At 37.8% G+C, this 15,710-nt stretch overlaps 1 protein-coding gene across 3 annotated transcripts in view; it reads left to right on the top strand.

Annotated features, from left to right (window-relative positions):
* The window catches only part of dcaf17 (ddb1 and cul4 associated factor 17), a 30,230-nt gene extending 15,674 nt beyond the window's left edge, over positions 1-14,556 (top strand). For 2 of the 3 annotated variants that reach the window (XM_035411016.1, XM_035411018.1), the window contains 7 exons: positions 100-205; positions 305-447; positions 696-805; positions 1,200-1,287; positions 8,609-8,695; positions 13,217-13,372; positions 13,557-14,556. In XM_035411016.1, coding sequence (XP_035266907.1) covers positions 100-205; positions 305-447; positions 696-805; positions 1,200-1,287; positions 8,609-8,695; positions 13,217-13,372; positions 13,557-13,670 — 804 coding nt within the window. In that variant the 3' untranslated portion in view covers positions 13,671-14,556. The remainder of the gene's footprint in view (positions 1-99; positions 206-304; positions 448-695; positions 806-1,199; positions 1,288-8,608; positions 8,696-13,216; positions 13,373-13,556) is intronic. The other variant, XM_035411017.1, reaches the window with a different exon arrangement.
* The last annotated feature ends 1,154 nt before the right edge of the window (positions 14,557-15,710 follow it).

Here is a 15,710-nt window from a genome sequence, read left to right as displayed (position 1 = left end):
TTTTTTGTCTAGACATTAATGCATGCATTGTGTTGTTTATGGCTTTAAAAAATTGACATAATATCACATGTTACTGAGGGTTTCTGAATGTTTCCTCAGTACACGACAAAGAAGCTTGTGCTTGGAGAGCGGTGCGAATGGAATGGAGTTTGGGCGACCATAGGGGAACCTCCGTTTGGCATTCCGGTTAACATCTCCATCAGTGGTATGACAACCTAGTCTCGACCAACACCAATACAGTAATTAAGAATCATTATCTTGTGTCATTTCTTGAAAATGAACTGTGATACCATGGTTCCTACAGATGATATTCCTGTGTTGTTTGAGATGTCATGTTTCAATAATGGGATCCAGATCGGGGGCCACCCCTGGCACTACATCTTCACACCCAACAACAAACGGCACCAAGGAACACATCACATTTGTTCCCTGCAGGATGGTTCCCTGGTAATAGACATAACTGTTTCACTTGATCTTTTGTCTAGGCAAAGTCAGTTTTTAAAAAAACCAATTTCAAGTGTGGAATAAGCATGTACATTGAAGAAGGTCAGCTTTTTTTGGCAGAAAGCCCCAGCAGGTGCTTATGGCAATCCACTGTCATTTATTTCAGTAAATGTTTATTTTATGTAAGTTTTAATTCAGTTTTCATTTAGACTGTAGTATTCAATTATCTCCTTTCATGTCTGATTCTTAAGGCTAAAAACGGAATACAAGATATGAACTGCTGCTCACTGGAATCGGACTGGATCTACTTCCACCCGGATGATTCTGGAAGAATTATTCATGTTGGTCCAAGCACAATAAAGTGAGTGAGTCACTGAGTGACTTTCCAAAGAACTTGACTGACTTAAAGCAGTAAATGTACCCAGGCTTTACTATCAGAGTAAATATTTTGTTGCTTACTTTCTGGAAGGATTTACTATTTATTTAATTAAAGAAAAAAATCCTAGTAAAGTTAAATCTGCTCTCTGAGACCCTCAACATCATTCCTGATGTGGTACTGTTGTGCTCTTCCAGGTGCTGTAAGTGTTTAAACCACATTGATGGCTTTCTTAAATATACACAAGAATTACATTTATTTAGTAATTTTTAAAATTTATTGCACACAAAACACAATAAGGTCCTTTTGAGGACGTTACATTGAATTTTCTTATTTTTACATTTAATTTGTTTCAAGCAGTTATTTTTTGTGTTTTCAGTGTGCTGAAGATACTAAAAACACAGGAGTGCTGTTCACAGTCAGAGGTTGTTCCGGAATTTTCTATCACAGCTCATCGAGTCAACAATGTAAGTTTATTAAATTTAATGATTTAGTAAGGCCTGGCAGGTGGAGTTTTTTTTGCATGAACAGTCTTTTACTGAGGGACAGACTGGCTCACTGACTCACTGACTCACTGAATTGCTGACTGCCCATTGCTGAAGCGGGTGTGAGTGGTGGTGTGAATTAGGTGGCAGTATTAATCCATTGTTGCAGTGTGCGCGATCTTAAACGACTAGTGACATCAGGTGAATACGATAATATTGAAGGACAGAAAAACAGTTCAACTGTGGATGTGAAACAGTGTTTGTGCTGTAGGTAGCTAGGTCGTACGTATTGAGTTTATAGCCGACAGCACGTTGTGTATTTGTTGGATAATTTCAAAGCAACAATAAGGCTGCGGGGTAGTTCAACCCAAAAGTGTTATACAAATATGTATTTGTATTTGAAAATATAGTTTAATATATAGCCTATTTGAAGTATTTTCAAATACATTTACACATGAAATACTTTGTATTTGATTTATTTAAATTATTTTAATGGAAAACCAAATACTTTCCCAAATAGTATTTAAAAAATACATTCCTCTAAATAAATACTTTCCTGGGAAACCAAATATTTTAGCATTAAGAGCCTTTTAAATATACATTAAAATTCTTCTAAAATATTTCTGTGGTAGACAACAGAAATGACTGAACCAGCGACAATGTAGGCTTCATACTGAAGGGGGTATCCCAGAGTTCTTTGCACAATCTTTGTGAGTGGCCCTTGATGTGATGTCAGAGTTATAATACTGAGGACACTCCAGGGGAACTACTAGGGGCTAGGGGTTGAATTTGGATTATGGGCAAGGGTAGCCTATGCTGGCAATTTTAAACAACCCATGCACCGCCTCTAACAGACAGTAGCCTAAATGCCTGTACATGTGTTTGCATGGGGTGGATAGCAAACTCAGACTTCTTGATAAGCTACTTGCCAGTTTATTTGTACCCATGCAATATTTTTAAAGTTAGTGGCCTTTTACTGTATTTCCTCTTTTTTTCTGTTGTCCGAGTGTTCAACAGCCATATGTACAATTCCGTCTTTTACATTTTGTAAGGTTAGACACTGAAATAGAATTCAGCCATGCATATTCACTACCAAATAACCCCTTTGCGCACATTCCAAATTTGGACAATCCTTGCCCATTTAGGGGGTACCCTATTTACAGCTTTATAACTCCAGATGTGAGCTTCACAGACACTTGGAAAAATGGCTTAAATAAAGCAAGACATTTGTACCATTTACAATACTAGATTAGGTTATATTCATAGAAAGAAAGTAACTGCCACAGATGCAATTGTCTAGGCAATGAAATACTGAGAGATCCCATATATAAAACAGGTTAAACTATACATGTCCTGGATCAAAAACTCCTTGACCACAATTGCGTAAAATCTTAGGGTGGATATGTAGAACTACTAAAGATTTATGAAGCAAAACGTAAGCAGTGTACCCAGTGTCTCCAAATCTATCCAAAACGTCTAAATTATGCATTGCTGTAAATCACAGCATAATCATGTATTTCACTACAAATCAACTGTTTTGACTCAATGTTGCATCATTTTCAAGTGGGAATTACATGCTTTCCTTCAGTACAGTGGTCTAAAATATATAGGGGTCCAGAAACATCCAAAATCTCTCCAAAAATGAATAAAATGCTTTTTGTCTGTTATAAAGCTTATAAATGAACCCCTTATGAAGGTTTAAGATGAGACATTGATATCAGATTAAAACATAATGTAAAAACATTGTCACACAATGTGGTACAGTACCTAAATGTGTAATCATTAACTCTAGTATGTTTTTCTGTACTCTACAGTATGTAATGTTTTCTTGCATGGGGATGGGACAACATTAAAACAATATTCAACCGTCCACCACGTTTTGGCAATGTTCCAGCTTTCACGTCATAGCTGGTGCATGAAACACAAACATTACTGAGCTACCAACAAACGCTTACATTACAGTGTGAAATATCCTCATTATAAAATACCACTAACCTTTTAAAGACACTCAGTTTCAAAAATAACGTGTATAACTGCAATATTTTGAGCAGTAATACTTACATAGCAATGATGAAATGTTATCTGTGTTCAGTAGATAGAGACAGAAAATCAGTGCTGTTGTTCTCCTCTTCTGACTTACTCCAGAAGACGATGTCAGCTAGGTCTATCAGCAAACATATGGCTTAGCTATGCTCAAAAGTTCTCAGTCTTAATAATATTTTCCAAGAAATGGCGAAAATCATCTGCTACCACAAAGTGAATGTGTAAAGCGGCGATATCAGTTGCCAAATGTTCATTCTAATATACACTGCATTTCCAAAAATATGTGGGCACGTGAACATCACACTCATATGTACTTGTTGAACATCTCATTCCACAACCATAGGCATTAATATGTAGTTGGACCTTCCTTTGCTGCTGTAACAGCCTCCACTCTTCTGGGAAGGCTTTTTCATAGATTTTGGAACATGGCCGCGGGGATTCACTTCCATTCAGCCAATTTATTTTCAATTTCCAATTTATCCCCAAGGTGTTTGATGGGGTAGGGGTCAGGGCTCTGTACAGGCCAGTCAAGTTCTTCCACACCAAACCCAGCAAACCGTTTTTTTATGAACCTTGCTTTGTGCAAGGGGGCATTGTCATGCTGAAACAGTAAAGGGCCTTCCCCAAACTGTTGCAACAATATTGGAAGTGCACAATTCTCTTGAATGTAATTTTATGCTGTAGTATTAAGATTTCCCTTGACTGGAACTAAGGGGTCTAGCCCAAACCAAGAAAAACAGCCTGAGACCATTATTCCACCTCCTCCAAACTTTACAGTTGGCACTATTTGGGCCAGTACAGGTGATACAACTGTATGCATTCCGCCTAACCCAGATTCATCCGTCAGAGTGCCAGATAGTGAAGTGTTATTAATTACTCCAGAGAATGTGTTTCCACTGTTCCAGAGTCCAATGGTAGTATGCTTTACACCACTCCAGCCGACACTTTGCATTGTACATGCTGATTTTAGGCTTGTGTACGACTGCTCAGCCATGGAAACCCATTACGTGAAGCTCTTGACAAATAGTTCTTGCGCTGACGTTTTTTTCCAGAGGTTGTTTTTTCACTCTGTAGTGAGTGTTGCAACTGAGGACAGATGATCTTTATGCGCTACATGGTTCAGCAATCGGCGGTCCTGTTCTGTGAGCTTGTGTGGCCTACCACTTCGCGGCTGAGCTATTGTTGCTCCCAAATGTGTTCCATACTGTATCAGCATAATTTACAGCTGAATCTAGTCCCACCCCTCAATTCCCATAGAGATCCATTTAAATGCAAAGAGTTTTTGTATCGCTTGTAGGACAACCTGACAATAAGATATCCAGACTCTGATGATGTTGATAGGTCACAGACATCAGGAAGTCATGGCATGCAAAGGATGTGCAACCAAATACAAAACATGACTCTTTTATTTGACATCATGTTAATTTGTCTAAAACACTGAAATGGGGGACTACGTATAAAAAGTGGTGGAATTACTACATGGTGAAACCAAAATGTATAAAAGGTCTGAGTCTGCACTTTGACCACGTGAATTGTTTGATTACAAACAGAGAAAATAATATTAAAGCAGAAAAATGCAGGTGGTTTTAATGTTGTGGCTGATTGGTGTATATTATAGCCAGGGGTTAAATTGGGATTTGGGAGGTGGGTGGACCCTGAGATCCGGTGGTAGGTGGGTGAAAAAAGGTACAAACCAATGAATGTCTCAGCTCAAAATAGTTGTATCTTTAATGTATCTTTTATGTGCACATAATTTTAATTAAGGAAAACAATGTTTTAAAGGAGTACCATGGTGATTTTCACACTTTCTTGGTTTTATGTGCTATTTGCACAAGAGGCATTGAAGAAACACAATGAGCAAAGTATTAAATATGTCCGTTCTGTATTTTTGGAGAAATATGCGTTTTAAATTCATCGTCCTATTTTCAACCGGTTGAGAAAGTTGTCGTTTTGCTACGTCACTAATACAGTAACTACTCCCATTTCCACGCCCCGTAAAGAAATCTGACAGCACACACCGTCCTGCTGTTCAGACAATGCAAATATTTGACTAACGTTAGGTTCACTTAAATTAGAGTGCCTTTAGATTATTTCTGGTTATATTCATTTAGCTAGCTAGCTAACGTTAGCTAGCTAAGAGGTTTGCTTTCATAAGACAATGTTATCGATAACGTTAGCTTGCTAGTTTGCTTTTATGAGGACGTTATAGTTGTGCTTTTATCTTAACTTGGCTAGCTAGATATCAAAAATTATAATTGGATATAAGTCAACGTCCTTACCTTAGCTATCTACCGATACTTGATATACTAGCCCTACTAAGCTAGCTAGCTTGTGAAAATTCAGTCTCCCAAAGAGAGTGTACCATGGGGGTAGCTATGGAAACGGGGCACGGTCTGTCAATCATAGCTAACTGACAGTTCTCATTACCACGCCCAGACGGTTCGGGTGAATTTTTATCGTGGGAAATTTAGGCTTAGAAAAATACGTTTTAAAGTACATTGAAATGGATGAATAATAAAAAATTATGCACATTTGTTTCGTTGTTGCCTGAAGACAACTGGGAAGTGTCACGTTCAACCACCATGGTACTCCTTTAAAAAGAATGTATACTTGTATGCAAGCTTTTACATAAAATAATTCAAGTTTATTGAGTGTCATTAATTTTGAAAAACAATTTTTTCCCACGAAAATAATCGGTCATCCTCCTCTTTTGTCCTCCCTTTCTTCCTCCTTTATCCATCTTTCTTAAACTGTCGAATTGAAACAAAGTAAAACCAGCGGCGACTGGTGAGCTGAAAATTGGTGATGCGCAAAACTTTCCTTTAAACTAATCATTGATCTCAAACTGTTTTAATTCATTTTCAGTGATTAACAAGCATGCAAACGATCTGACTAAGCAATTGGAAAGGGACACACAGCTTCTTTGCATTGTGTTAGGGAAATTAAATGATAAATGCGATTTAGAAAAATCCGTTTTAATCACTAAGCAGTGGCGGAATCTTCCCCTGATTTTCCTTGAGTATCAATGCAATTAATGCACAAAATAGGCTACTCAATAGCAATACTATCATATAGCCAGCTCTCCCCAAATAGGCAGTTTTAGCTAGTAGCCTAGGCCTTATAGCCTACATTTATTTTCATTTGCAGTATGAAATTGCGCACATTTTTAATCAACATTATTTGTGGATACATGCACTTCTTTCTCCGCACTCAAATTCATGGCAAATATCTGCAATGCGTAGATTGTAAACAAAACTTAAGTGTAGGTTTTGTTTTCGCTGGTTATTCTAAAAGCTAACACAATAGATAACAGACTGGTGTATCTTGTTTGTTAAGTGTAGACTACTTGGTGATTAAAACGGATTTTAAAAGGATAAATTGAATTTATGATTTAATCCCCCTAACACGGTATGAAGACGCTGTGTGTTAGGCTACTTGCCATTTGATTAGTCTGATCGTTGGCACACTTGATAATAAAGGAAAAATTACTAATGAAAACAGGTTGAGATGAATGATTAGTTTAAAGGAAAGTTTTCCGCTCCACCAATTCTCAGCTCACCTGTCGCCGCTGAATAAAACGTTATGTATGTGGGAAATATTCAATCCTAGCTTAGCTGCTGACCAGCAACCTGCTGATTTTGCTGAAGCAATCTAAGTTGCCGTTAATAATAGCCGGTGTTCGTGAGGGCTGTTTATTCATCTCTCTTTAAAATGTTGCATAGATGAAATTACATGTTTATGAAATTACCTACCGTGTCCGCTTCCAAACAATCAGGACAATCAAGAATATTTTTCTTTCTGTGCCTGTCTATATAAACGACTGTTCCTCCTGAGTTTTTTTAAATTTTTTAAAATTTTTGATTGGTTGAGCGAGTAACTGGCTAGAGGGAATGCATGGACTGGAGCTTACGAAAAATGGACTGGATTGTCATAGTTATTTGTAAAACTGCCGGTCAAAATGATTTATTTACCAAAGGTGGGTGGCCACCCCCAATTTAACCCCTGATTATAGCTTGATGGCTAGTTGGCTTATTACATATGGATAACATAGGAGTTATCAGAATGAAACTGAATTTGTATTAACATAGATGGCAGCATACAACTATTATGTGCTGTCACAAATCAGTTTTGTTTATTAAATGAACTCAAAGTTGCTCTGATGACTATGCTTTTTGTAAGAGATAATGTTATTTAGTGAAGTCAACTCGTACGTCTGGCTGTGACTATTATGACATTTTAGCTGACGATTTAGCCAAATTTTTACTTCAGATAATGAGGAAGTATCTTCTGGAACCTATGTGTAAAGAGGATCCAGCACCATTTATGAACAAAAATTCCTAGGTCAAAGGTTCCTGTTTCTGACAGACAATGTTCCCCACAGGTTGTATCCAAGGTCCAGCTGAACTAGACACTTTTTTTTTAAGCAACCGCTGTGACATACTCTGAATTCTCTGACTGATACATAGCTATTGCACTGAAGGACTGTACTACGTGATTGGAGGAGTCACTATTAATACTGAGATGGGGATACATATCCATATGTCCAATATTGACTGAAATTCTCACAATCTCAGTTTAACAAGGACTACTGCTGTACCCAAGGGGCCCCTTGTGGGTTTTTATGCTTTTAAATCATAGGTTTTTACTTATCTTCCCAAGATTCTGTTAAAGCCTGAATGTAAGCATACAAGGCTTTTACCAATTAAGGCTTGGGCATACTTTTACATTTCAATGCCCATTCACAATGCCTGTGAATAGCCATTCTGAGTTTGTTCTTTTTCTTGTTTAAATTCTTGTTAATCTGGCTGAATGGAAGCTCCAATTCTACAACATCTAGTATAAAGCCTTCCCAGAAGAGTGGAGGTTGTTACAGCAGCAAAGGTTGGGCTAACTCCATATTAATGCCCATAATTTTGGATGGGATGTTGGATGTCAGGTGTCCACATACTTTTCACCATGTAGTATATCTGAGAATATTTAAAGTATTTTTCATCAGATTATATCCTGTATTCAATAACCTGCTTAGTAGGTAGCACCTTTGTACAGTGGATGGTAGCATATTGTTTGGAAATCCTTAAGTCCTATGATTTTGTAGTTCCAGTTCTTGTGCTTTATAGCTGGCTGTATCAATTAAACCTCCTAGTCATACTGTATCAGGTCTACTGTCAGTACACATTCTCACATTTGCTTAGCTCTTTATGTGCACATTTTTTGTCAGCCAGGAGTTGACAGACAATTAAAGTCCTCTCTCCCCTCACAGCAGACTGCATCCAAGGACAGTGTCACTTCTTCTGGCCGAGTCGTAAAGAGGAGGTATCATCAACTGGATGACGACCCAGGGCAAGAGGTATTGAGATATCATGGAACTGTTTCTAAGTCTTGTCAGCCTTTTATCTCAGTTTTGTAAACTTGAAGAGAATGGGAATAAAATCACTTGCGTATAAATATCAGTTGGGTGTTTTAGCAGGTCTGTAGTTTTGCATGTGGATTTTCCATGCCAGGCAAGGAGTAGTTTTCTCCAAAATATTATCAGTAGATTAAAATGTCTCCAATTAACATGTGAAGCTAGCGAGGGCTTGAAATGAATATAAAGTTTATGCACAAAATCCATGATTACAAAAGCATGGTGTCACACGCCAGCATGACACCCCTGGGAGGGAGATGCGGCAGTTCTGGGAAACACCCTTGGTTGCCGGCGCAGCCGAGACCAATCTGGTTCACGCCAGACCGAATGCCACACATGGCTGAAGAAAATACGCATGAACCAATCTAAAATATTGATGAAAATATTTTTGTAAGACTGGCTGCTGGGTGTACCACCGTGGTGTATGAGTGGTTCTCACAGCCTGGCATGAAATCTGGACTGTGCAAGTGTAGAGTGGCTGGCAATAAGGTGGCACAGCATATGATTGGGTATGCCATCAACCACCCATCAGAGAATTCATTACCGATGGGGCTGTCAAATGTGGATTTGATATTCAAATATATTTTGACTAAGAAAAAATAAAATATTTAAATTGTTACAAAAATAATGTTCACATGGGCATGCTGAAAATATAAGTAGTTCCCTGTTTCAAAATATTACTTTTTGCTTCTGATTGACCCTGTTTTTTCACTCATGCAAAGCTGCTTAAACTAGCCAATCGCAGAAGAACTCACTCATGCTCACACAATGGGCGAGAACATGGCCGCAAGTTTTGAAGTGGCCTAGTGATGGGAACTTTCATACCTGTCGCCAAGCGGTTTTCTGCCCCAGGATCCCCTGGCCAAGGGGGATTACTGTAAGAAAAATTGTTAAAATCTTATATAATATTAACTCTTTATTTTACTTCTGAAATAATATTACATAATGATAGGAATGATCCCATAATTAACCCCTTCGCGCAAGCCCCCTAGTGGTCGGCACACCGGCGTGCCCAGATTACTGAACTCAGACATTCAGTGCTGCTGCAACCAAAGAACAAGTTAAAAACAGAAACGCGTTGTTTTAGTTTCATAAGTAGACGATACACTACAACTATGCCGAATACGGAGTTTCGCAGTGCCACCATTGTCGCTCTTTTGCTTCTGTTAAATGGAACGCTGCTCACTGAATAACGAAATAAACGAGAAAAGTTTTTTAAAATGTCATGTCATTCTACAGTCAATATCTGGGACTAGATATTGAATAAATATACAACCTTACCATTAGTTTTACATGTAGAGATGTCTTTTTTCGAGACTGAGTGGTCATATATTGTCTTGGATATACAGTGAGCACCATAATTCATTGGACGGTGACACATTTTTTGTTATTTTGGGTCTGTACTCTAGCACTTTGAGTTTGAAAGGATACAATGACAGTGAGGTTGAAGTGCAGACTGTCAGCTTTAATTTGAGGGTATTTTCATACATAACGGATGAACCGTTTAGAAATTATAGAACCTTTTGTACATAGTCCCCCCCATTTTTGGGCATCAAAAAATATTGGACAGTTTAACATAATTTAGAATAAAGTAATCATTTTTAATATTTGGTCGCATATCCTTTGCATGCAATGGCTGCTTGAAGTCTGCGACACATAGACATCACCGGACACTGGGTATCTTCCCTGGTGATGCTCTGCCAGGCCTGTACTGCAGCCATCTTCAGTTCCTGCTTGTTTCAGGGACTTTTTGCCTTCAGTCTCCTCTTCAGCATGTAAAATGCATGTTCAATTGGATTCAGATCCGGTGATTGACTCGGCCAGTCAAGGATTTTCCACTTTTTGCCCATCAAAAACCCCTTCGATGCTCTAGCAGTATGTTTCGGGTCCTTGTCTTGTTGCATGATGAAGTGCCGTCCAATGAGTTTGGAGGCATTTGGTTTTATCTGAGCAGACAAAATATTTCTGTAGACTTCAGAATTCATTGTTCTACTTCTGTCTGCAGTCACATCATCGATGAAGACAAGTGAGCCCGTTCCACTGGCAGCCATACAGGCCCAAGCCATAACACCCCCTCCACCATGTTTCACGGATGAGGTGGTATGCTTTGGATCATGGGTATTTCCTTATTTTCTCCACACTTTCCTCTTTCAATCACTCTGGTACATGTTAATCTTTGTCTCATCTGTCCACAAGACTTTGTTCCAGAACTCTTGAGGCTCTTTTAGGTGCTTTTTAGCAAACTGTAATCTCGCCTTTCTGTTCTTCAGGCTTATCAGTGGTTTGCATCTTGTAGTGTACCCTCTGTAGTCCTGCTGGTGTAGTCTTCTGCGTATGGTAGACTTTGACACATCTACACCTGCATCCAGGAGAGTGTTTTTGATCTGTTGTGCTGTTGTCAGGGGGGTTTTCTTCACCATAGAGAGTATTCTCCGGTCATCCACTACAGTGGTCTTCCTCGGTCTACCGGGTCTTTTGACATAATTGAGTTCCCCAGTTGTTTTTTTTCTTGTTAATGATGAACCAAACTGTTGACTTGGGCCCAGGGTTTTTGCAATGTTCCTGATTTATTGATTTTTATTTATGAGCCTTATGATGGCCAGCTTAATTTGCATCGACACTGCTGTCTTCCTCATGTTGTCACACCCCAACAACAACCTCCAAAGGCAATTGCAAAGTCTAGAATCAAGACTAGACATCAACAGCTCTCTTCTGCATTCACTAAGGACACAAATGAATATACTAAAGAAACACATCTGTGAAGCCAATTCAACAAATACTTGTAGTACCTTAAAATGGGGGGACCATGTACAAAAGGTGCTGTCATTTCTAAATGGTTCATCCGATATGGATGAAAATACCCTCAAATTAAAGCTGAAAGTCTGCACTTCAACCTCATTGTCATTGTATCCTTTCAAACTCAAAGTGCTAGAGTACAGAACCAAAATAACAAAAAATGTGTCACTGTCCAATGAATTATGGTGCTCACTGTATATCTTTGTTTGTGAAATATATGCTCATTGTGACGCTTGGGTACCTTCCAAAATAGCTGTGCATAATACCACACGTTGTTTACGGTGTTGTTGTCGTTTGTAGTACAATCTGGCTTGATCGACAATTAACCGATCCAATAGATGACATAATAAGCTTTCTAACAATGTACAATATGTCTAATTTCACTTTTAAAATAGCGTTTTATAGCTTGGAGAAACCGAAAGTTTTGTCTCATTATAGCTGCATTACGCATTAAGACACTGCAACTGGCAAAATTTTCTCAATGACTTTCGTCATTTTTTGGAAAATATTATTCTTGAGGCATATGTTTGATGATAGATCTAGCTGATAAACTGTTTTCTGGACTAAGTTAGAACTGATGAACAGCAGCATTGATTCTCTCTCTATCTACTGAACACTTTCAGTTATATACATTATTTTTGAAATTAAGTGTCTTTTAATAGGTTAGTGGTATTTTATAATGAAGATATTTCATATTGTGTAACGTAAGTGTTTGTTGGTTTTTTAAGTAGTGTTTGTGTTTAATACCGCAGCTAGAATATTGCCAAAATGTGGTGGACAGTTGAATATTGTGTTTTTGCATTATTTTTTTATCTGGTATCAATGTTTCATCTTAAACCTTCATAAGGGGCACATGTATATTCTTTATAATGGACAAAATGCATTTAATTCATTTTTGGAGAGATTTTGGATGTTTCAGGACCCCTAGATATTTTAGGCCACTGTACTGATGGAAAGCTTGTAATGCACACCTGAAAATGATGCAGAACAGTTCGTTTCTTCAGTCAAAACAGTTGATTTGCAGTGAAATACATGATTATGTTGTGATTTACAGCCATGCATAATTTAGATATTTTGGACAGATTTGGAGACACTGGATACACTGCTTACTTTTTGCTTCTTAGATCTTTATTTCTTCCTAAATTATGAATATAAACTAATTTATATTGTAAATGGTACAGATGTCTTGCTTCATTTAAGCCATTTTTCAAGTCTCTATGATGCTCACATCTGGAGTTATAAAGCTTTAAATAGGGCAAGGATTGGCCAGATTTGGCATGTGTGCATAGGGGTTAACTTAATCCCATACCAGTCGCATCAGGTAAGACTACACTTATTCCTTCACCACTCAGATATTTCCGCTGTTTGTTGCATCTGAGGGGATTCTTATAATACAAACAAATAGCCTAGTATTATGTTTATAACGCCCGCATGCCCCTTGTCCTTTAAAAAAAAAATCAAATATATGGTCACTGGAGTTTTGACGTGACATTTATTACAAAAATAGAAAAAATCATAGTGTTCGACAGTATTAGGGATGCTGTTACCCAGGGTCTGAGGAGGCCATGTTCCACCCCTACTTTGACCGAAGTGTGGTTATTTAGAGAGGGTCTCTGGAAGCAAAATACTTAATACTCCACAGAAATCTGATTACGTGATTTTTCTTAGACGTTCAGGATGGTGGAATATGAAGATGAGCTTGACCTACTTGCAGTTGTGGAAGTGATGAATACGGAGGAGGAAGGGAAGGCCCATGTTTGTCTCCATGACAACCAGACTGGGATGTTTAAGAAGAAAGTCCCTCTAGTGGAATCCTGGGATGTGGTAAGGACTAGTCTACCATTTCTTGTACAAACACCTGAGCTACAAAATGTATTTTTTTTTGTTCATTATCTGTGTTCATAGTATTTTAAAGCGATTGTGGTTATGTTCACTGCACAGTATATGCATTGCACAAGTGTGGGATGCGGATTACACTAATGGTCTATGTACTTTATTTTTGTTTCAGACGTACAGTCACAAGTTATTCTTTGACCTGGAAACAATTATTCACATTGAACAGAAAAAGCATAACCAGTTCTGCTGTCATGTATACAAAATCACCTGCAGACGACCAGACTGAAGACAGTAGTGGACGAGGGAATACAATTGCTTAACACTGCTTAATCCTGCTCAATTGCTTTACTGGTGTTAATCTGGGTGAGCCAAAATACTGTATACCTCAACCACATAAATCAGCATGGCTCTCTTAATTGAATATTTGTTTGTGATTTAGTGTATTTCAACTTCTTAAAACGTATATTTCTTTAATGAGACTTGCTTAAATATCCCTTAAGAAGAGCTGGTTGATCTTGTGAAATGACTTGCTGGCATTAAATTAAATTAAAACCTTTTGCAAATGCATTTGATGCTGTATTTTAAATATATTTAAAATATCATATGTTTATGGCTTATATGCTTTCTGAATTTAAAACACAGCAGGGACTTGGGGAGGTATGCTGGTGAGTAGTTTAAAAAACTTTGATCCCCCTGGTCAAACTGCATGTTTTTGTTGATTTTCTAAGTGAAGAGAAGTTGACACAATCTCTGTAGAGAACAAAAGGCAAAAGAGAAAAGGTTTTATTTTTTTGAATTTTTAAAGTCAGGTTTTAGAAATATGCTGAGAAATATTAAAATATTCAGAAATATGTCATGTTTAAGTTTGTACCCTGCAGAAGTTGTGTTAGTTTATCAGATTCAACAGAGTGTTTGACCGGCGGTGCCTACCACTTTTGCATGCCACTCTGTCTACAGTCAGGTTCAGAATTATTAGCACCTTTGATGAAGATGCACATAAAAGACTGTAGAAAATAATACAATTACTGAGATATATTGTATTCTTCCCAAATGTGGAAAATGCTGTACATAACGGATAGATCCTGTCCATTGTTCCTATTTTTCAACTGACTTTTGCAGCCATGACAATAATTTCTGATAAACCACAAATAAATTGAATGTTTTAAAATGGATCATTTTATTTTCATTGTGAGTTTGAACTTTTTAAATATTGTAAAGTTAACATATCCATTAGCCTACACAAACAATAAGAGCAAGTTTTTGAAATGTAAATGTTTAATGAGCAGTACACTTCACCAGTGAAATGGATGAAGAACACCCCCACCTGTTTGACAGTTATTTCAGCCCCTGCACATAGTCAGTCAGTCCACGTTTATTTGCACAAAGAGGAAAAGTGATATTTTATAGTGTTTATGTACAGTTGAGGCCATAAGTTTATATACACCTAAGCTAAAGACATTCAAACTCAATTTTTCACAACTCCTCATATTTCATGTTACCATGCATTTCCTGTGTTAAGTCAATTACAGTATCTACTTTATTTCCATAAGAGGTCATTTCAAAATAATAGCTAAGAGACAGATTTATTTCAGCTTTTATGTACTGTCGGTTTCCATTCAATGAAGCATTTGACACAGTTGCTCACCTCATCCTTCTGGATAGACTTGAAAATCTTGTAGGCCTCCGTGGACAGGCACTCTCTTGGTTCAGATCATACCTATCAGACCGATATCAATTTGTGCATTTTAATAATGATTCCTCTTATCAATCCAGGGTTAGATATGGAGTACCACAAGGATCTGTGCTTGGGCCTTTGCTCCTCTGTCCCCCTGGGACAAGTTATTCACAAACATGGCATTAATTTCCATTGCTATGCAGATGACACCCAGTTGTATCTATCAGTTAAACCTGATGAAGTTGTCCAGCTGTCAAAGATCAAAGCCTGTCTTATAGACATAAAGGAATGGATGACCCAAAATTTTCTCTTGCTAAACTCCGATAAGACCGAGATAATGGTAGTGGGGCCCAAGTCCCTGAGATGCAAACTATCTGACTATATGCTTAACATTGATGGAACCTCCATTACCTCAAGTGCTGTAATCAAAGATCTTGGTGTTACCTTTAATCCAGATTTTGCATTTGATATGCATATTAAAAACATCTCTAGGGTTGCTTTTTATCATGAGAAATATCTCTAAAATTCAGAAAATACGGTCCTTACATGATGCAGAAAGGCTAGTTCATGCTTTTGTTACTTCAAGATTAGATTACTGCAATGCTCTTTTCCCTTAGCTATGCTGCCATAGCTTTATTCTGCCGGGGTTTT

This window comes from Anguilla anguilla, chromosome 3, assembly GCF_013347855.1.
Source record: "Anguilla anguilla isolate fAngAng1 chromosome 3, fAngAng1.pri, whole genome shotgun sequence".
NCBI classification, from domain to species: domain Eukaryota; kingdom Metazoa; phylum Chordata; class Actinopteri; order Anguilliformes; family Anguillidae; genus Anguilla; species Anguilla anguilla.
This window is presented reverse-complemented; position numbering and strand designations above follow the sequence as displayed.